Genomic DNA, 23,593 nt, shown 5'->3' with positions numbered 1-23,593 from the left:
GATTGTAGGGGTGTCCACATACTCTTGTATATATATACACTGCTCAAAAAAATTAAGGGAACACTTAAACAACACAATGTAACTCCAAGTCAATCACACTTCTGTGAAATCAAACTGTCCACTTAGGAAGCAACACTGATTGACAATAAATTTCACATGCTGTTGTGCAAATGGAATAGACAACAGGTGGAAATTATAGGCAATAAGGAAGACACCCCCAATAAAGGAGTGGTTCTGCAGGGGGTGACCACAGACCACTTCTCAGTTCCTATGCTTCCTGGCTGATGTTTTGGTCACTTTTGAATGCTGGCGGTGTTTTCACTCTAGTGGTAGCATGAGACGGTGTCTACAACCCACACAAGTGGCTCAGGTAGTGCAGCTCATCCAGGATGGCACATCAATGCGAGCTGTGGCAAGAAGGTTTGCTGTGTCTGTCAGCGTAGTGTCCAGAGCATGGAGGTGCTACCAGGAGACAGGCCAGTACATCAGGAGACGTGGAGGAGGCCGTAGGAAGGCAACAACCCAGCAGCAGGACCGCTACCTCCGCCTTTGTGCAAGGAGGAGCAGGAGAAGCACTGCAAGAGCCCTGCAAAATGACCTCCAGCAGGCCACAAATGTGCATGTGTCTGCTCAAACGGTCAGAAACAGACTCCACGAGGGTGGTATGAGGGTCCGACGTCCACAGTTGGGGGTTGTGCTTACAGCCCAACACCGTGCAGGACGTATGGCATTTGCCAGAGAACACCAAGATTGGCAAATTCGCCACTGGCGCCCTGTGCTCTTCACAGATGAAAGCAGGTTCACACTGAGCACGTGACAGACGTGACAGTCTGGAGACGCCGTGGAGAACGTTCTGCTGCCTGCAACATCCTCCAGCATGACCGGTTTGGCGGTGGGTCAGTCATGGTGTGGGGTGGCATTTCTTTGGGGGGCCGCACAGCCCTCCATGTGCTCACCAGAGGTAGCCTGACTGTCATTAGGTACCGAGATGAGATCTTCAGACCCCTTGTGAGACCATATGCTGGTGTGGTTGGCCCTGGGTTCCTCCTAATGCAAGACAATGCTAGACCTCATGTGGCTGGAGTGTGTCAGCAGTTCCTGCAAGTGGAAGGCATTGATGCAATGGACTGGCCCGCCCGTTCTCCAGACCTGAATCCAATTGAGCACATCTGGGACATCATGTCTCGCTCCATCCACCAACGCCACGTTGCACCACAGACTGTCCAGGAGTTGGCGGATGCTGTAGTCCAGGTCTGGGAGGAGATCCCTCAGGAGACCATCCGCCACCTCATCAGGAGCATGCCCAGGCGTTGTAGGGAGGTCATACAGGCACGTGGAGGCCACACACTACTGAGCCTCATTTTGACTTGTTTTAAGGACATTACATCAAAGTTGGATCAGCCTGTAGTGTGGTTTTCCACTTTAATTTTGAGTGTGACTCCAAATCCAGACCTCCATGGGTTGATAAATTGGATTTCCATTGATTATTTGTGTGTGATTTTGTTGTCAGCACATTCAACTATGTAAAGAAAAAAGTATTTAATAAGATTATTTCATTCAGATCTAGGATGTGTTGTTTAAGTGTTCCCTTTATTTTTTTGAGCAGTGTAGTATGAACTTTTTTTTTAACCATTTCTAAATTAATTTATTTAAAGCTTGCGTCACCACTGACACAAACCAAACAACAGTACATACACACACATTGACATTCAGTCTTTATAGATCCAGTACATAAGAAAATATACTTTCAACAATAATTAAGCAAGACTATGGATTTATAAAATTAAAAGTAATAATTCACACTGAAAAACATTGGCAACTGAATTAAATTTTGAAAGCTGGAAGAATGCTTCAAATAAGACATCTTAATAAAAACAAGTATTAGAAAACAAACTAAACCTTCACCATAGTACCTATAGAGGAAATTACATTTAGTAATTTTTTATGTGGTTTCATGAGCCAACCTAAATTCAACATGTAATATCAGCATATTTTTTTCAGACTACTTGGTTTCCTTCTTTTGCTGCTCCCTACCACCTCTCTCAGAGCGATGTTGGAGTGGAAGCTGTAGTGGGCACTTTAACAGGATGAAGCCCCAGGGAGGGGGCTTCGTCTGGCTGGGGAAGACTCTTCTTTAGGGCCTCCAGTTTCTCTGTCAGCTTGGTGAACAGCTCCTTTACCTGGTCACTGCTCTGTGGACACCAGACAAGCACAGAGAATGAAGAATATGGAAATAAGGTAGTTATGTCATAGGGCCAGGAGCTTTCCCATGGCCCTGACTATGGGACGTGACAATGTGACCTGACTAGGAAAAAACTCTGTTATAAGCCACATGTAATTGTCAGAACTGTAAAACGTAAGGTTACTTGATGTAACCCCAGCTCTATGATATGAGTGAGGAGTCTCACAAAGGGTATCGCCTGGGGGTGGAGCCAATCTAGGAAGTTCCAAAAATAAGTGGCTATAATACACTCTCATCTCACTTCTAAGTACAGTTGAAGTCGGAAGTCTACATACACCTTAGCCAAATACATTTAAACTCAGCTTTTTACAATTCCTGACATTTAATCCTAGTAAACATTCCCTGTCTTAGGTCAGTTAGGATCCCCACTTCAGTTTAAGAATGTGAAATGTCAGAAAAATAGTAGAGAATGATTTATTTCAGCTTTCATTTCTTTCGTCACGTTCCCAGTGGGTCAGAAGTTTACATACACTCAATGAGTATTTGGTAGCATTGCCTTTAAATTGTTTAACTTGGGTCAAACGTTTCAGGTAGCCTTCCACAAGCTTCCCACAATAAGTTGGATGAATTTTGGCCCATTCCTCCTGACAGAACTGGTGTAACTTAGTCAGGTTTGTAGGCCTCCTTGCTCGCACACAGTTTTTCAGTTCTGCCCACAAATTGTCTATGGGATTGAGGTCAGGGCTTTGTGATGGCCACTCCAATACCTTGACTTTGTTGTTCTTAAGCCATTTTGCCACAAGTTTGGCAATATGCTTGGGGTCATTGTCCATTTGAAAGACCCATTTGCGACCAAGCTTTGACTTCCTGACTGATGTCTTGAGATGTGACTTCAATATATCCATATAATTTTCCTTTCCTCATGATGCCATCCATTTTGTGAAGTGCACCAGTCCCTCCTGCAGCAAAGCACCCCCACAACATGATGCTGCCACCCCGTGCTTCACGGTTGGGAGGGTGTTCTTCGGCTTGCAAGCCTCCCCCTTTTTCCTCCAAACATAACGATGGTCATTATGGCCAAACAGTTCTATTTTTGTTTCATCAGACCAGAGGACATTTCTCCAAAAAGTGCGATCTTTGTCCCCACGTGCAGTTGCAAACCATTGTCTGGCTTTTTTAATTGTGGTTTTGGAGCAGTGGCTTCTTCCTTGCTGAGTGGCCTTTCAGGTTATGTCGATATAGGACTCGTTTTACTGTGGATATAGATACTTTTGTACCCGTTTCCTCCAGCATCTTCACAAGGTCCTTTGCTGTTGTTCTGGGATTGATTTGCACTTTTCGCACCAAAGTACGTTCATCTCTAGGAGACAGAACGTGTCTCCTTCCTGAGCGGTATGATGCCTGCGTGATTGCATGGTGTTTATACTTGCGTACAATTGTTTGTACAGGTGAACGTGGTACCTTCAGGCATTTGGAAATTGCTCCCAAGGATGAACCAGACTTCTACAAGTTTATTTTTTTTGGTCTTGGCAGATTTATTTAGATTTTCCCATGATGTCAAGCAAAAAGGCACCGAGTTTGAAGGTAGGCCTTGAAATACATCCACAGGTACACCTCCAATTGACAAAAATGATAGCAATTAGCCTATCAGAAGCTTCTAAAGCCATGACATTTTCTGGAATTTTCCAAGCTGTTTAAGAGCACAGTCAACTTAGTGTATGTAAACTTCTGACCCACTGGAAGTGAAATAATCTGTCTAAACAATTGTTGGAAAAACTACTTGTGTCATGCACAAAGTAGATGTCCTAACCGACTTGACAAAACTATAGTTTGTTAACAAGTAATTTGTGGAGTTGTTGAAAAACGAGTTTTAATGACTCCAACCTAAGTGTATGTAAACTTCCGACGTCAACTGTACGTGGTCTTCCTTACGCAGAGCGTGAAGGGAAACACTAAGACACCTCACTCATAATATCATAGACCCTGGGTTACGTCAAGTAACCTTATGTAGGTAGGCCGTCATTGTAAGTAAGAATTTGTTCTTAACTGACTTGCCTAGTTAAATAAATAAAAAATATAGCCAACTCAAGTAGAGCTCCTAATCTCTCCGAAGCCAAGTCTAGACAAGATCAACCCTCAGAAGTCCCGACAGTAAGCACCGTATGCTCTAATGAGGGCACAGTGATGTCCAGTTGGTATGGGGGGTAGCCCTGCATTACAGATCTCTTGAACAGAGACGCTTTTGAACAATGCCCATGACGCAGCCATACCTCTGTTGGAGTGAGCACTCAGGCCCTTCGGAGGTTGTAAACCCTTGCTGTTATATGCCAGTAAAATAGCCTCCATCATCCGATGGGATAAACACTTGCGAGAAATTGGTCCCAAGAAACAAAGAGCTGATCGCTCTTTCATAGGGCTCTCGTCCGGGCATTTACATATGCAAGGGACGTACTGGACACAAGCAGTGGAGACGCTCATCCTCCATGGAGGAGAAGGCCGGTGGGTGAAAGGTCAACAGCTGTAAAGTGAAGTGATAAGCACAACTTACTTCAGGCACAAAAGCGGGGTTAGGATGAAAGGTAACTAACCTTGGATGACTCCAGGGCAAAGCTCAGGCACTAGTGGTGGACTGACAGAGCGTGCAATTCCCCACCTGTTTTGCAGATATAAAATGGCTAAAAGTAAAGCAGTTTTAAATGAGAGAAATCAAATGTCCATGCTTTCCAGCGGCACGAACGGCTGCTGTGAAATGGCCTCAAGCACAGTAGAAGGGTCCCAGGATGAGACTATCCGTTTGGGTACTGGGCGCCCTTTTAAAATGACAGACGAGGTGGTACTTCCCCACTGTACCATTGTCGAAGCCTATGTTGCAGGCCAAGTACACCGTTGCAGTGTAAAAGGCTTGTCCTTGTCCAAAAGGTCCTGCAGGAGGCAGAGTAACTCTAATTGAGCAAAGAAAGAGAAGGATCTGTTTCTGATCACACCGTCTATCAAACACACCTCAGTGCTTGTTGTGTAGTGCGAGTGTAGACGAGGCTGTAATGCTCTGAAGTCTCCACGACTTTCAGCGGCAGGCCTATCGCATTAAGATTCATCCTCACATGGGCCAGGACCAAAAAGCCCCAATGTTCGGATTGCGATGGAAAATCATTCTGTTCACTTGGGTCAGCAGATTGCGTACCGGTAGCTGCCAGGGCTGGTCGAATAGGAGCGACAGATCTGCTAACCAAAGCCGTCCTGGCCAGAAAGGGGCTATCAGGATGAGAGACCACTGCTGTTCTGACTCTGGAGAGAATCAGACAGAGGGGGGAAATGCATAAAGCTGTACTCTTGGCCATGGGTGAGCCAGCGCATCTACCCCTAGTAGCGCATCATTGCTTGTCATTGAAAAGAACAGCAGGTAGTGTGCGTTTTTGCATGATGCGATCTACAGACGCCTGTCCTTATTTCTCCCATATTCGGGCCACTATGTGGGGATGGATAGGGGATTCCCTCTGGACAACAAGTCCGCTCCTGTGTTCATTGGACATGGGTTGCGCCTGGGGCATGGGTCGCACCTGGGGCATTGGTCACGCTTAACAAATGGTGATGTGCGCTGCTCCACAACAGGAGTTTGTGTGGGAGGCGCAGGGATTGGGTGCCACCCTGGCAGTTGATGTATGCCACTGTAGTCCTATTGTCCTTTCTGATCAGGACGTCACAATTCCGGAGAAAAGGCAGAAAGTGCTTTAGGGCCAGAAGTAGAGGTCGACCGATTATGATTTTTCAACGCTGATACAGATTAAATCCAACAATTTTTATATATTTGTAGTAATGACAACTACAACAATACTGAACACTTATTTTAACTTAATATAATACATAAATAAAATCTATTTAGTCTCAAATAAATAATGAAACATGTTCAATTTGGTTTAAATAATGCAAAAACAGTGTTGGAGAAGAAAGTAAAAGTGCAATATGTGCCATGTAAAAAAGCTAACGTTTAAGTTCCTTGCTCAGAACATGAGAACAAATGAAAGCTGGTGGTTCAACATTCCCAGTTCTTCAATATTCCCAGTTAATAAGTTTTAGGTTGTAGTTATTATAGGAATTATGACGCGTCGACTAGTTCTCTCCATACCATTTGTATTTCATATAACTTTGACTATTGGATGTTCTTATAGGCACTTTAGTATTGCCAGCCTAATCTCGGGAGTTAATAGGCTTGAAGTCATAAACAGCGCTGTGCCTCAAGCATGGCTAAGAGCTGCTCACAAACGCAGTAAAGTGCTGTTTGAATTAATGCTTACGAGCCTGCTGCTGCCTACCACCACTCAGACTGTTCTATCAAATATCAAATCATAGACTTAATTATAATAAACACAGAAATAAGAGGCTTAGGTCATTAATATGGTTAAATCCGGAAACTATCATTTCGAAAACCAAATGTTCATTCTTTCAGTGAAATACGGAACCGTTCCGTATTTTATTGAACGGGTGGCAACCCTAAGTCTAAATATTGCTGTTACATTGCACAACCTTCAATGTTATGTCATAATTATGTAAAATTTGGGTAAATTAGTTCACAGTTCGCAAAGAGCCAGGCGGCCCAAACTGTTGCATATACCCTGACTCTGCTTGTACTGAACGCAAGAGAAGTGACACAATTTCCCTAGTTTATATTGCCTGCTAACATGAATTTTGTTTAAGTAAATATGCAGGTTTAAAAAAAGATACTTCTGTGTATTTGTTTTAAGAAAGGCACTGATGTTTATGGTTAGGTACATTTGTGCAATGATTGTGCTTTTTTCGCAAATGCGCTTTTGTTAAACCATCACCCGTTTGGCGAAGTTGAAGTAGGCTGTGATTCGATGATAAATTAACATGCACTGATTATATGCAAAGCAGGACAAGCTAGTTAACCTAGTAATATCATCAATCGTGTGTAGTTAAATAGTGATGTGAAGATTGATGGTTTTTTTAAAGATAAGTTTAATGCTAGCTAGCAACCTTCCTTGGCTCCTTGCAGCCACAAGGTCCTTTTGATGCTGCACCCGCGTAACAGGTGGTCAGCCTGCCATGCCATTTCCTCGTGAATTGCAATGTAATCGGACAAAGTCGGCATCCAAAAAGGCCAATTACGATTGTTATGAAAACTTGAAAATCAGCCCTAATTAAATCAGCCATGGCAATTAATTGGTCGACCTCTAGCCAGAAGTACCGTAAGCAACAAGGTAAACTCAGCAAAAAAAGAATCGTCCTCTCACTGTCAACTGCATTTATTTTCAGCAAACGTAAATATTTGTATTAACATAAGATTCAACAATTGAGACATAAAATGAACAAGTTGCACAGACATGTGACTAACAGAAATGGAATAATGTGTCCCTGAACAAAAGTAACAGTCAGTATCTGGTGTGGCCACCAGCTGCATTAAGTACTGCAGTGCATCTCCTCCTCATGGACTGCACCAGATTTGCCAGTTCTTGCTGTGAGATGTTACCCCACTCTTCTACCAATGCACCTGCAAGTTCCCAGACATTTCTGGGGGGAATGGCCCTAGCCCTCACCCTCCAATCCAACAGGTCCCAGACGTGCTCAATGGGATTTAGATCTAGGCTCTTCGCTGGCCATGGCAGAACACTGACATTCCTGTCTTGCAGGAAATCACGCACAGAACGAGCAGTATGGCTGGTGGCATTGTCATGCTGGAGGGTCATGTCAGGATGAGCCTGCAGGAAGGGTACCACATGAGAGAGGAGGATGTCTTCCCTGCAAGGCACAGCGTTGAGATTGCAGGCAATGACAACAAGCTCAGTCCGATGATGCTGTGACACATCTCCCCAGACCATGACGGACCTTCCACCTCCAAATCGATCCCGCTCCAGAGTACAGGCCTCGGTGTAACGCTCATTCCTTCGACAATAAACGCGAATCCGAACATCACCCCTGGTGAGCGACTCGTCAGTGAAGAGCACTTTTTGCCAGTCCTGTCTGGTCCAGCGACGGTGGGTTGGTGCCCATAGGTGACATCGTTGCCGGTGATGTCTGGTGAAGACCTGCCTTCCAACAGGCCTGCAAGCCCTCAGTCCAGCCTCTCTCAGCCTATTGTGGACAGTCTGAGCACTGATGGAGGGATTGTGTAACTCGGGCAGTTGTTGCCATCCTGTACCTGTCCCGCAGGTGTGATGTTCGGATGTACCGATCCTGTGCAGGTGTTGTTATACGTGGTCTGCCACTGCGAGGACGATCAGCTGTCCATCCTCTCTCCCTGTAGCGCTGTCTTAGGCGTCTCACAGTACGGACATTGCAATTTATTGCCCTGGCCACATCTGCAGTCCTCATGCCTCCTTGCAGCATGCCTAAGGCACGTTCACGCAGATGAGCAGGGACCCTGGATATCTTTCTTTTGGTGTTTTTCAAAGTCAGAAAGTAATTGCCTACCATCTGTAAGCTGTTAGTGTCTTAATGACCATTCCACATGTGCATTAATTGTTAAAAGGTTCATTGACCAAGCATGGGAAACAGTGATTAAACCCTTTACAATGAAGATCTGTGAGGTCATTTGGATTTTTATGAATTATCTTTGAAAGACAGGGTCCTGAAAAAGGGACGTTTCTTTTTTTGCTGAGTTTTTATTCTCAGTGGGGAATGGTACAGAGAGATATTCATAGGCCGTCCTCTGAAAGGCAAACCTGAGAAATCTCCTGTGTGCTGGCAGAACGCTTGTGGAAATAGGCATCCTGCAAATCAACTGTAATGAACCAATAGTCTTGACGAATGAAGAGAGACCACACATTTCGCCTAACATTATAGAACGTTAACTTTCTCCGATAGCTGATGAGGACCCGTAAGTCCAATATGAGGCGCTACCCTACCCTTCTTGGGAACCAGGAAGTAACAAGAGTAGAAACTGCTCTGGGCTTCTGCTACTACTCTGATCTTCCTTTTGCTCAACAGAGAGGAGATCTCCTGCTCTAGTAATTGAGTCGCCAGTCACTACAGAAACCAACATTCTGATCTAAGTTTGGCGGTTCTCTGGTGAACTGAAGTCGGTAGCCTCTCGTAACCATGGATAGAACCCAGGGATGGAAGTGTAACAAGTGGATCACTGCCGTAGCACCCTGTGGTCCTCTTTTGGTTATATGTTCTGTGCTCCTGGCGAAATGCTTTGGTGCAACAGTGGTATTTTTATCTGAAAAGGCAATAAATGCACACGAACGGGGACAGACTCAACTAACAAGGGTGTTGAGGGGAACACTACGGTATGGAGGACACTCGGGGGGTCTGCTCCATCCTTCCTGTGCTTTGATATAAAAACGATGGGCCGCTGCACTGGGGAACGCGGTCTGGTGGAGCAGAAGTGCCCGTCCTGCAGTCTTCAGCCCGGGAGGGGGCAGGGCCGAACATCGTGTGAACCATGCACTGCTCCCCTCTGCCGCTGGGGAGGGACCCCTAGGACCGTTTTCCCCTCTTTCCTCCAGGGGAATCGTTGGGGCGGGACCTTGAAACATCTACAGGGGACTGCTCGGTCCCCTGTAGCTCTCCTTGACAGGCCATCAGTGAGCGGTAACGTACAGTGCCCTAACAGAGCATGCTGTGGACACATACACCATCTGGAGGATGCTAAGCGGGCGAAGGCTAGCCGTGAGCCTCGACACTGAGAAGTAGTTTTTGTTGTGAGCTCAATCCTCTCGACGAGAAGCTGCTGGCCTATGCTTGGGGGCGGAGTCCTTCATTGCTTTCCTGCTAACCTGTTCGCAGGTGGACAATGCAGGACTCCGCTGCGACTTGGACCTCTGCTTTCCTGCTAACCTGTTCACAGGTGGACAGAGGTCCAAGTCGCAGCGGAGTCCTGCATTGTCCACCTGCGAACAGGTTAGCAGGAAAACAGAGGTCCAAGTCGATCGTTAGGAGAGTCGTAGAGGATCTACATCAAATCCGTGAGGAAGACGAATGAAGTGAGATGAGAGCGCATTAGTATCATATCGTACAAATAAAAATTGAAATAATCCTGCAATCCCGAATTGCAATTTGTACAATGTGTTACAAATTTGTAAGTGCTCAAGATCCCGTTCAATCTCCTTTGGAACCCATTTCATGCAATATGGCAGTTTGCCCACCTGTTTTGAGGGTTCCAGGGTTTTCACTAATGTCTCCACACAAGATGGCAGCACTTTCTGGTGAAGGTGAAGCAACAGGCGTAGGTTGTGTCTGTGGACATTTTCTTTACTGGAATACACATAAAATATGTCAGGGAGTAATGGCTTATGTGAGATAAAGGTACAATATATGACCATTAGTACAGTACTCTACCTCAATTTCACACATTTCATAAATGTTTAGTAACATTTCCATTAATTTCAAATGCAATACTTGCAGTAATCTCCTGTATGTCCCAGGAAAAGACAGACCTGGAGAAAGCGGTGAGGAGGAAGCCATCAAACACAGCAGAGCAGAACTCCTCAGTCCCAAACTCATCAGAGAGCAAGGTGAGATGTGCTGTCAGGAGGTGCAGGAAGATGTCCCCAAAGGCCATGTCGTTGTAGGTCTCCACTGCAGTTACATGATAGAGACAAAACAATGGTGACAGCCAGGTTAACAACAATTTACTATTTATTTATTTATACTAACGTGTGGCAAAACAAGTGCAGAACCTACCCAATGCAGGAAGTAACCTTTGCAAGGCATTCTTGTTCCTCTGCTTGGCAATGTGGAGTGCATAGTACAGACCCATCTCACAAGCCACCCTGTTCTCATGCAGGTACCTAGGGCAGGGGAGAACTTACTTTAATCAAAGAGGGTCCTCATTCAGACCTGGGTTCAAATACATGTGTATTTAAACATGTTATTTAAATACTTATTTTCTGTGTATTTCAGTATTTTCAAATGATGTGGCCCTAATCAGCCACTTCTATTGCAAGTATTTTTTTAAATAATTATATAAATAGCCTACTATTTGAAAGTATTTTAAATACTTATTTCAAATACTATTTTTAAATGAATGGGAGTCAGTGTATTTGAGTATTTTCCAAAACTTTCCAAGTGCATTTCCAAATACATTCCAATACTCAACTACTTGTCTTACTTAGTTCCAAATATCTTTGAAAGTAATTTAAATGCCCTACATAGTATTTGAACCCAGGTCTGTCCTCATTAAACATATAGCAGTTTCATGTACACTGTAAATAACACTGATCATTTCCATGTATATTTTAGAATATCAATACTACTTGTTTTACATTCTACATTTTTTACATGATAATGTTCTTAATGTCAACACACATATACAACATTGAATTACAGGCATGCCAAGTCTACCAAAGTAACATTCTAACCCCTTCCCCAGTGTGACATCCCATCCCAGTAATTACTTGTTGAAGTTATCAGGCAGGGCTGTGGGGTAGGAGAGGGAGGTCTTCTCCTCACTAGGGAGTTTCTGCTCTACAGTGAAGGTGTAGTCGTCCACAAGTACTGACAACATGGCTGGGAGAAAACGGGTCACAACGTCCAGTTCCTGAGAGGGAAGGAATCAAATATGACGAGTCTCTGCCCTGGCTGGTTATGTCACATCTACGCCATCTAGCTGTAGTTCATTGTATTATTATTTGTATTTTTTACCCCTTTTTCTCCCCAATTTTGAGGTATCCAATTGGTAGTTACAGTTGTCTCATCGCTGCAACTCCCGTACGGACTCGGGAGAGGCGAATGTCGAGAGCCGTGCGTCCTCCGAAACACAACCAAGCCGCACTGCTTCTTGACACAACGCCCATTTAACCCGGAAGCCAGCCGCACCAATGTGTCGGAGGAAACACCGTACACATGGCAACCGTGTCAGCGTGCACTGCGCCCGGCCCGCCACAGGAGTCACTAGTTCACGATGGGACATGGACATCCCTGCCGGTCAAACCCTCCCCTAAATCGGACGACGCTGGGCCAATTATGCGTCTCCCGGTCGCAACCGGCTGCGACAGAGCCTGGACTCGAACCCAGAATCTCTAGTGGCACAGCTGCGATGCAGTGCCTTAGACCACTGCGCCACTCGGGAGGACCTAGCTGTAGTTCATTGTAAAGAGGTTGTTTTCCTGCTCTGCGCATCAAACTATTGTTGCTGTGCAGCTCATAAGTAATGTAATACAGACAGGTAAACTTACTGAACAAAAATAAGTGATTATAAAATAATACTAATGGAAAGAAGTAACTGCATACCAATCGAGGCTCTTTAAAGACCTGGCTGTCAATCATATCCCAAGCACCTTGTCCAAGAGACAGCATTCTGAGTAACAGCATCAGGTCTGGACTGTCCTGTTCATTGACACAGAAACATCTCTTTAGTAGTGGCAATAGGTTTCCACATAGCATCGACAGAATATGGAAAGGGACACAAAAACATATAAGGCCACGAATGACAACATTGAATGTCTTACTCTGGGGAGAGCATCCTGGCTTAGCAATTCTTGCAGGTTTCGGACCGTACTCAAAACCAGGGTGTTACTGGCAAATGGGTCACACAGTATCATGGACAGGTCCCTGGAAAGCAAGAAGACCCTTAACATTTTTGTCACATCTTTTTATTAATCCTAAAATGGTGCAATAAGACATGTTCAATCACATTTCCTCCATTCTTCTTCTCTCACCCAAGTACTTCATCCTGTCCTTTCTTCACTCCATCCAGAAAACCTTGCAACTCCCGGGCTCGCTTGGCATCCACAAACTTCTCACGGATACAGGCATCCAAGCACCAGGTGAACTGCCAAGATATAGACGTACAGCCCTCTGCACAAGCATGCAGAACATTCGCCAACGTATTTGCATATATTTGAAATCAATACTATTCCTGTCTGCCTACAGAAGGCATGCTGTACACATGAGTTTGGGCATACCTTGTGGCAGGAGTCTACTGAGCAGATCTCACTGATGTCCAGGTCATGGAGGGACATGAGCAGCTCTGCACGCAGGGTGCAGTAGTGGACATTACGAGTACGCAGGAAAAGTGTTCGCAGAAACTGGAGCACCATGTCATATAGTTTCACATTCTTCCCAATCATCTGGGTCAGTTTCAAGACTACCTAAACAGAAGAAATTCTTATTGGAATGTGAACAGAATCTATTGGGAGTCAAAAAGTAATGAAAAGGTCCAGATGTACTGGGGTGGCTCACCTCTCCTTGGCGTCTTGCTTTGGGGGAGGGGCTGAAGAAGTTATGCAGAATGGAGAGATCGCTGCTGAAAAGTGCTGCCTCCTTTGCCACGATATACTGCTTGAGTAAGGGCGAGACCTCATCTCCGAAGAGAGCCTGGTTTTCCTGCCAGATCTGCCTCTTCACCTCAACAGCACAGACCTTATACAGTTCCTTATCAGCCATCACAAGCTTCAGCTTTTTCTCTGGTACCTGTTCATGGGCAAAATAAACACTCAATCAGAACATACATTTCAAACACTGAGCTGTGGTAGAGATCAAGGTGCTTTGGAGAAAGAATCATGGAAAACAAGTAACTTCTTATGGCTAATGCGATTTGCAAAGAACTATACATTTAAAAGGTGCATTCACTTACAGCTAGAATAATTCAATTGGTAAAACTGCCACATTCGTTTGGGATATTAAAACAGCAAACAACAAACACTGTTTTTTTTCCCCCACCTCGGACATCATTGCACAGGAGATTGAACAGCAGAGTACGTACCTGTTTTTACCATGCTGCCGGAGGCGCCTCTCCTCTATTCTAGCAACAAAACTATAACAAAGGAGCTGGGGCGAACAGTGGAGCTGTTTCCCCTAATGCAGATTGGATTTGAAGGTGGGAAGACCAAGACTTGCCTTTGGAAGATGCTTCAGCACCTGCATGACCACTGGCTGAATGGAAGGCATCTTCACCAGAGGAAAGCTCTTCTCCAGCAGCTCTTTAAGTTTACCATAACTGTAGAGGGAGCAGGAATACCCAGAAACTCAATGTCTAAAATACATGTACAATGGTTGATGATTTCTCTATGAAGACCTGCTGTTTACTAGCTTAGATGTCGCACCGGTCCTCATCCTTGCCCTCCGCGATAGTGGCGACTCGCTCCATCAACTTGTCACGAAGCTCGTCAAAGACAGACTGGTGAAACTCCAACCGAGGAGTTCCGTGAAGGTCCAGGAAGGGAAGAGCTGACTGAAGAGTTGGTAACAAAATGCCATTTTCTGTCTGCAAAACAACACAGCCCAGACACACCAAAGACAGACTGATGAAGGTGAGATAAAAAGCAATGCACTGACATGGTGGTGTTACTCATTTGATAATCATTGCAGGGATAATTGTGTAATCTAATATTACTCATAGAGCATGCTTACCAGGGTTGGGTGGGTTACTTTCTAAACGTAATCTGTTACAGTTACTATTCACCTGTATAGAATTGTAATAAGTAACAGAATTTTTTGGAATACCCAAACTCCGTAACAATCTAATTACTTTCAGATTTCCTTTCCCTTAAGAGGCATTAGAAAAAGACAAAAGGATCCATGAGTCTACATAGTGGTCTCGGACTTGAGGATCAGACTTGCTCAAGTGGAACAAACTTAAAAAAACTTGTGCCATTTTTCATGCTGAATTGAAAATCATTCAGGAAAACAGAAAAGGTGTCACGGTATTTTTTTCACGAACATCCTTCCTGGATTTAAAAGTAATACAAGAAGTAATCTAGTTTAAAAGTATCTGTAATATGATTACAATAATTTAGCTGGTAACGTAAATATTACAGTTAAAAAAAGTGTAATCAGATTACATGTACTCGATGGTGAGCTGTAGCAAGCCATTAACTTTAGTTTTGAGATGATCAATCTATGTCGAGAGAGGAGCTGGTTTTTACATAGTGTATATTCCTTCTGATACATTTCCATTTGTTGGCAATGTCAATTCTTGCAAATTTTTTCTAAATACTTACTTTTATGTTCCTTAGCTGGACAGCCAAATGAGCCGACTACTAACCTGTAAACCAATCAAAACTTGTTCGCTATCCAGATACCATCTCTGCTGATTACGTCTGCCAATCACACTCTCTGTATCTAAGGTACTAAACACAGCTGGTAACAGCTCGAGAGAGTCTTTACTTATTTGTAATCTAACTAATCTATAGGGAAAGTAGTGTAAAGCTAATACAGTCATCAAGGCAGGGCCCACTAATTTCATTCATACTGACAAATAAGAAATGCCACATTATCCCTGTCGATAGCTAGAGTAAGATGATTGGAGAGCAACCTGCATCACACTGCTAGGATGTTCATTTTCTAGCACACAAACTACATTCCTTTGTCGTGATCATTTATTTTATTCATATGTGGCCTGAGCACACAAATGATCCTAGATAGAAGGGGGAAAACTGAAGCATGCGTTGATGACAGTTCTACAGTCTCCATCAGAGGCCCGGGTTTTTGGCATAGATGGTAAAGCTCTCATTTCTGGACTGTAACATTGTGCCCCCCACTGACATATACAGTGCATTCGGAAAGTATTCAGACCCCTTGACTTTTTCCACATTTTGTTACGTTACAGCCTTATTCTAAAATTGATGAGGAAAAAATACAATTTAATCTATCTACACACAATACCCCATAATGGCAAAGCAAAAACCTAAGTATTAAGATCCTTTACTCAGTACTTTGTTGAAGCACCATTGAAATCGATTACAACCTTGAGTCTTCTTGGGTATGACGCTACAAGCTTGGCACACCAGTATTTGGGTAGTTTCTCACAATCTTCTCAAGCTCTGTCAGGTTGGATGGGGAGCGTTGCTGCACAGCTATTTTCAGGTCTTCAGGTTGAAGTCCGGGCTCTTGCTGGGCCACTCAAGGACATTCAGAGACTTGACCCGAAGCCACTCCTGCATTGTCTTGGCTGTATGCGTAGGATTGTTGTTCTGTTGGAAGGTGAACCTTGACCCCAGTTTGAGGTCCTGAGCGCTCTGGAGCAGGTTTTCATCAAGGATCTCTGTACTTTGCTCTGTTTATCTTTGCCTTGATCCTGACTAGTCTCCCAGTCCCTGCCACTGAAAAACATTCCCACAGCATGATGCTGCCACCACCATGCTTCCCCATAGGGATGGTGCCAGGTTTCCTCCAGACGTGACGCTTCACATTCAGGGCAAAGAGTTCCATCAATGCATCTTGTTTCTCATGGTCAGAGTATTTAGGTGTCTTTTGGCAAACTCCAAGCGGGATGTCATGTGCTTTTTACTGAGGAGTCTGGCCACTCTACAATAAAGGCCTAAATGGTGGAGTGCTGCAGAGATGGATATCTTTTTGGAAGGTTCTCTCATCTCCACAGAAGAACTCTAGAGCTCTGGCAGAATGACCATCGGGTCTCTGTACCCAATAAATGGTGAAATACTATTTGGAATGTGTTACATTTTACATTTTAGTCATTTTAGCAGACGCTCTTATCCAGAGCGACTTACAGTAGTGAATGCATACATTTCATACATTTTTTTTTTTTTCCTGTGCTGGCCCCCCGTGGGAATCGAACCCACAACCCTGGCGTTACAAACACCATGCTCTACCAACTGAGCTACAGGGAAGCTGAGCTTCATGCATATGTTCGAATGCATATGCATGAAATGTACATTATGGAAATGATGGATACCGCCCAAGCCTAGTTGAATTATGGCCGGGTGATATGGCCTAGAAATCTAGATTTATTTTTCAATCTCTATTTTATTTAAATGTTCTCCCTAAATATGCTTAGTTGTACAAATAAAGTCAAATACACTGCATTTCAAACAGTTAGCAATAAAGGCTTGTGAAATTATACCTAGGCTAAAAATGTATTTTATTTTTATTTCACCTTTATTTAACCAGGTAGGCTATCTGAGAACAAGTTCTCATTTACAACTGTGACCTGGCCAAGATAAAGCAAAGCAGTGAGACACAAACAACAGCACAGAGTTACACATGGAATAAACAAACAAACACTCAATAATACCATAGAAAAAGTATATATACAGTGTGTGCAAATGACGTATAGGATCAGGGAGGTAAGGCAATAAATAGACCATAGTGGCAAAATAATTACAATATAGCAATTAAATATAAGCCTTCCACAATCACAAGACCTATTAATAATTTAACCTGCTTTTTTTTGCAATAATAACTGATCTGGCTTTCAAGTTGGTCTATGAAAATGCCCTTTTTGTTAGATATTTTACCAGAACTATACATAACGCACATTCACCTCTTGTAGCGGGCATAATAGAAAATGAACACAGGTCTTAAAAACAATCCCTCAAGCACAAGCCCACGTGCAAGTGAGTAAGCAGCTCATCTTTATAGGAATCGTCATATTTCATCTTTAGCCAACTTCGATCTATTTGCTAGCTAACAAGGCAGAACAGTTGAATTGTTATGAACACGCCCTTCTTTCCATCCGTCTCCAACTATTTGAACAGCATGCTAGCCTGTCCACTTTGTTCTGATGTTGAAATCAAGCGGCCTACCTTATTTCTCCGAATGAGAACGAGTAGCCAATTCCTTATATACATTTTGTTTTATGCTTATTGCAAATTTATGAAGCACAGACTAGACAGCTAGTATAACACTTTTTGGTTAAAACGCTGCTAGCGGTACGCTGTGCGCCACAAACAGTAAATTCATTGAAGCGTATAAATTCCTCTTCTCGCCTGCCTAAGCAAGTTCTGTCTGATTCTGGCATCATAACTCAGAAACAATAGGATAAGTGATGCTTTTAATCATAATTTTATCTCGGCAGGCTTTGTATTAGAGAGAAACGGTGGTTTAATTGACCCTGGTCAGTCAATCAACTGTTCTTCCCTCTGCCAGCCTCTAGCTGGCTCGATGGTTAACCCATCAACTTCCAGTGAATCTTTGTTTTCATTTCAACAATTTATTATCTGTGACGTGCTAGATGTCTTGCTTAAGATCGGAAGAAAAAAAATATACTTTTTTTTATTCGCTGATATGCTTGGTCCATTTTTGTGGCAACTCTCTGCCCCTCTGATTGCTGAATCATTAACCCATATTTTTAACCTGATGATTATATCTGGTACTATCCCCAAGGTTTGGAAGGCTGCCCTTCACAAAGGGTGACCCTTGTAACCTAAATAATGAATCCCCCTATTTCTAAACTTTCTCGCCTAGCTAAAATATTAGAATGTGATTACTTCTCAGGTAAGATCTTTTTTATCTTTGAAATGTACCCCACAGTTGTCCAGGCTCTATCTGAACTACAGTCTGTATTCATTGTATTACAGAAAAAAATCTATTTATCTGAAATTAGTATTGAATGCAGGTAAAACTTAATATTTTGTACACTCAGTGAATATTAAGGAAACCTTTCCATGACAGACTGACCAGGTGAATCCTCGTGAAAGCTATGATCCCTTATTGATGTCACCTTATTGATGTTAAATCCACTTAAATCAGTGTATATGAAGGGGATGAGACAGGTTGAAGGAACATGTAGGAAGGTGTTCTTAATGTTTGGCGGACTCCGTATATGTTGTTCTCTAGAGCACATAAAAATAACTGACTGACTGATGACGAATAACTAATAAATACTCCCCAGGGTCGGATTCCATTGTAAAACGGTGTGGACTCTCCTGGGGTGCATTCCCTGCGCCAATTATGTTGCTAAACGTTTTGCAACAGAAACAGTTTACTCAAAATGCTCTTCAAATCATATACAAGCTGTAGGGTTCTTAAACGGAAGTAGTACTTTTTTTTTAAATTGTATGGTTTCCACGTGTTGCCATTCCAATCTGAGTAATCTGCGAAGTGTTCGGCACAAATTGCACATCTCGATTATTCCCTGCTCTAAAGTGGAGTGAAGTCTGCAGGGTTCTTTCTTCCAGACACTGTTGCAAAACGTGTAAACAGAAGCAAACGGAACGGGGAGGGACCTAACTGAATTTGTCCAATTTAAACTCCGCTTGGTTTTTAAATTGTAAACGGTTTCCGTAATGAATACACCCCAGAACTCAACAGCGTTAGGATTAAACATTTCTGTTGACAGACGAAACAGAATCGGTGTATTGAATACACCACTGGTTTTCGTTGCAAAACGTTTTCCGTTTGAAATACACGACTTGAGCACTTTGACTTCATCCTGGGTTTGGCCGGTGTAGGCCGTCATTGTAAATAAGAATTTGTTCTTATTAACCGAGTTGCATTGTTAAATAAAGGCTCTGGTCCACGCGCATGCGCACTCATATTTTGTAGAAATTAGAAGGCGCGAATAGAGACATGTTCTAAGTAACTCTAGCAGCATCTTTACTTTGGTAGTTAAGTTACGAACGTTTACTGAAGCCATTCCCGAAACAAAATCCCCCCCGTGGGGTGATTTATTTAACGATTGATTCAGGGCGACCGTGGAAGCGCTGCCGAACGATGCCCTGGGTCATTGCTAGCTAACGTTACGTACTAAACAAGGCTAGCTAACGTTATTTGAATGACCTACGTTGACTAACCACTAACTTAACTGATATGTATAGTAACCAATGAACACAACACATAGTTTGAACCACTACACTGTCGATACGCTAGTATCAACATGCTTTTAGTCCTGTTTTAACTAGTGTTAGCTGGCTAACATCAGGTTAGCTTACCTGAAACTGGTCAATGGCTTTCAGAGGCTCTGTGCAGTTGGTCAGTGTTTCTTTTAGATCCTCGCCATTAGATATCCCAAGCTCAGGCAGGCCCGCAAACATTTTCTTGTGTGTACGATAGAACTAGCTATATTAATCAAATAAACACAGGGCTAATAATACAATACGTTCATGAATGAATGACTACAAGTTCCCAACTTTGGTTCTTGGCAAACCAAAGATTATGAATAAATAAAGATAGTTCAACTGTGGCAGTTTACCCCCCCGAAAAAGTCCGTTCCGGTCTACATAACTGAGTGTCTCTCCCATAGACGCCATAGCCGCTGGGTCTGGTCTACTTAGGGTGCATTCGTAAATTGTCTCCAGTGTGTCAGAGTGCGCCGCTCTGGGTCGTTTGTAAATTCATATCGCTGTTAAATGATCAGTTTAGAGCGCACACTGGACACTTTGGCCAAGGAGAAGGGTTGATCCGAGAGTTCTGACCTCAAAAACAGCAATCACACACCCAAGCTACTGGCTAAAGTTGGCTAGTTTCCTAGCTACTTAAAGACACAAACAAGAGAACACCTCACTGACCATTTTACTCGCCCAAGCAGAGTTGGTTTTTCTGTTTTCATGTCATATATCAAATTGTATTTGTCACATGCCCCGAATACAACAGTGAAATGCTTACTTACAAGCCCTTAACCAACAATGCATTTTAAGAAAATGCAAAATAAAAAAGAGATAAGAATAACTAATTAAAGAGCAGCAGTAAATAACAATAGCGGGGCTATATACAATGGGTACCAGTACAGAGTCAATGTGTGGGGGCATCAGTGTTGAGGTAATTGAGGTAATATGTAAATGTAGGTAGAGTTATTAAAGTGACTATGCATAGATAAGAGTAGCAGCAGCATAGAAGGGGGGGGGGCAATACAAATAGTCTGGGTAGCCATTTGATTTGCTGTTCAGGAGTATTATGGCTTGGGGGTAGAAGCTGTTTAGAAGCCTCTTGGACCTAGACTTGGCGCTCCGGTACCGCTTGCCGTGCGGTAGCAGAGAGAACAGTCTATGACTAGGGTGGCTGGAGTCTATGACAATTTTTAGGGCCTTTCCTCTGACATCACCTATTATATAGGTCCTGGATGGTAGGAAGCTTGTCCCGGTGATGTACTGGGCTGTACGCACTACCCTCTGTAGTGCCTTGCGGCCGGAGGCCGAGCAGTTGCCATACCAGGCAGTGATGCAACCCGCCAGGATGCTCTCGATGGTGCAGCTGTAAAACCTTTTGGGGATCTGTGGACCCATGCCAAATTTTTTCAGTCTCCTGAGGGGGAATAGGTTTTGTCATGCCCTCTTCACAACTGTCTTGGTGTGCTTGGACCATGTTAATTTGTTGGTGATGTGGACGCCAAGGAACTTAAAGCTCTCAACCTGCTCCACTACAGCCCTATCGATGAGGATGGGGGGGCTCAGTCCTCCTTTTCCTGTAGTCCACAATCATCTTCTTTGTCTTGATCACGTTGAGGGAGAGGTTGTTGTTCTTGCAGGAGGGGACTGAGCACACACCCCTGAGGGGCCCCCGTGTTGAGGATCAGCGTGGCAGATGTGTTGTTACCTAACCGTACCACCTGGGGGCGGCCCGTCAGGAAGTCTAGGATCCAGTTACAGATGGAGATGTTTAGTCCCAGGGTCCTTAGCTTAGTGATGAGCTTTGAGGGCACTATGGTGTTGAATGCTGAGCTGTTGTCAATGAATAGCATTCTCACATACAATTAAAGTCGGAAGTTTACACACACTTAGGTTGTAGTCATTAAAACTCGTTTTTCAACTACTCCACAAATTTCTTGTTAACAAACCATAGTTTTGGCAAGTCCGTTAGGACATCTACTTTGTGCATGACACAAGTCATTTTTCCAACAATTGTTGATAGACCGATTATGTCACTTATAATTCACTGTATCACAATTCCAGTGGGTCAGAAGTTTACATACAATAAGTTTCCTGTACCTTTAAACAGCTTGGAAAATTCCAGAAAACTATGTCATGGCTTTAGAAGTTTCTGATAGGCCAATTAACATCATTTACATTTCCATTTTCCATTTAAGTCATTTAGCAGACGCTCTTATCCAGAGCGACATTTGAGTCAATTGGAGGTGTACCTGTGGATGTATTTCAAGGCCTACCTTCAAACTCAGTGCCTTTTTGCTTGACATCATGGGAAAAGAAAATCAGCCAAGACCTCAGAAAAAAATTGTAGACCTTCCAAATGCCTGAAGGTACCACGTTCATCTGTACAAACAATAGTACGCAAGTATAAACACCATGGGACCACGCAGGCAGCCATCATACCGCTCAGGAAGGAGACGCGTTCTGTCTCCTAGAGATGAACGTACTTTGGTGCGAAAAGTGCAAATCAATCCCAGAACAACAGCAAAGGACCTTGTGAAGATGCTGGAGGAAACAGGTACAAAAGTATCTATATCCACAGTAAAGCAAGTCCTATATCGACATAACCTAAAATGCCTCTCCGCAAGGAAGAAGCCACTGCTCCAAAACCGCCATAAAAAAGCCAGACTACGGTTTGCAACTGCACAAGTTGTGTATTTACGCTGTTTGATGTTCTGTTGTCATAAACTCTGGCGGGAGAGCATGGATGTTTGTCCTATCCATTGAAAATAGGCCTACTATTTTATTAAATAGCATGCAGTAACTCTATAATAGTCCTAGTTATAACAAATGTTTATGTATCCAGTTTTTCATATGCCTTTTTAAAAACAGTTATTGGCTTCAACATGAGAATATTGTATTTGAATTTCGGTAGCCTATAGCCTAAATTACATTGCATATCTGAGCAATAGACATTGCCCACCAAACGTAATAAGATTAGCCTACCTTCGCTGTTGATATGGTCTGTATGGTGACTTTACCTTTACAATTCTATACGTGGCAAACAAAGTCAAATATTGGTCTCCCTATAGGCAGACAGGTTGCCTCCCACAATGTATCCGTCCACCTAGGGTCGGGTTTACGAGACTTGGCAAATATCAATACAATAGCAGATTCAGTACCACGGACAGCGAACATAATTCAACAGAGGACACTGGAAGATCATTTTTTAACAAAATGATAAACGAGAAACAAAAATCCTTTTTAACAACTTGATGTTTCTAAATAGGCTTGACATCTTTCATTCCATGGGCATCACACGTCTACACCTTTCACAGGAGCTGGACGTAAATATGATCACACGTCTACACCTTTCACAGGAGCTGGACGTAAATATGATCACACGTCTACACCTTTCACAGGAGCTGGACGTAAATATGATCACACGTCTACACCTTTCACAGGAGCTGGACGTAAATATGATCACACGTCTACACCTTTCACAGGAGCTGGACGTAAATATGATCACACGTCTACACCTTTCACAGGAGCTGGACGTAAATATGATCACACGTCTACACCTTTCACAGGAGCTGGACGTAAATATGAACCAATATAATGAAACAAGGGGTTGACTGTTTTGCTGCTCCCAAAAGTGATATTTTCATTTAACATTGGTGATGTGCTTTTCTATTGATTAGGATACTGTGCACCTCCGCTGGTGAAATCCATGCCATAGACAACTGCCCTACCGCTAAGACCAGCTTTTGTTCGATATTTAAATATCCCCACAGCACTGCCTAAAATTGGCACTTTGGCACACTTCAAATATTTCCATCCCTTCCACCACAGTGCAAGCAAGCTGATATAAGAGGATACAAGAGATTGCTCAATCTGCCCCTTGACATTGGAGCAATAAACAGACAATTATCTTGTCTCATAAATCTCATGAGGCCACTGTGGGCTG

General features: G+C 43.3%; 1 protein-coding gene and 1 non-coding gene across 2 annotated transcripts; both read right to left on the bottom strand.

Moving 5' to 3' along the window:
* Nucleotides 1–1,593: 1,593 nt before the first annotated feature.
* LOC115164714 (negative elongation factor B-like) lies at nucleotides 1,594–20,352 on the bottom strand. The gene is made up of 13 exons (XM_029717467.1): nucleotides 19,756–20,352; nucleotides 14,188–14,348; nucleotides 13,982–14,081; nucleotides 13,325–13,555; nucleotides 13,048–13,233; nucleotides 12,802–12,914; nucleotides 12,592–12,694; nucleotides 12,374–12,469; nucleotides 11,539–11,681; nucleotides 10,826–10,932; nucleotides 10,579–10,720; nucleotides 10,288–10,396; nucleotides 1,594–2,192 (listed from the first exon to the last, which is right to left on the bottom strand). The coding sequence occupies exons 1-13, from the start codon at nucleotides 19,855–19,857 to the stop codon at nucleotides 2,043–2,045; spliced, it is 1,743 nt and encodes a 580-aa protein (XP_029573327.1). The 5' UTR covers nucleotides 19,858–20,352; the 3' UTR covers nucleotides 1,594–2,042.
* trnat-ugu (transfer RNA threonine (anticodon UGU)) lies at nucleotides 16,641–16,715 on the bottom strand. Its single transcript has one exon. It is a non-coding gene; the product is annotated as a tRNA-Thr (tRNA).
* Nucleotides 20,353–23,593: the final 3,241 nt, after the last annotated feature.

The sequence above is a fragment of the Salmo trutta genome, chromosome 27, assembly GCF_901001165.1.
Source record: "Salmo trutta chromosome 27, fSalTru1.1, whole genome shotgun sequence".
NCBI lineage: Eukaryota > Metazoa > Chordata > Actinopteri > Salmoniformes > Salmonidae > Salmo > Salmo trutta.
The sequence above is the reverse complement of the archived record's forward strand: the minus strand, read 5'-3'. Positions and strand labels throughout refer to the sequence as shown.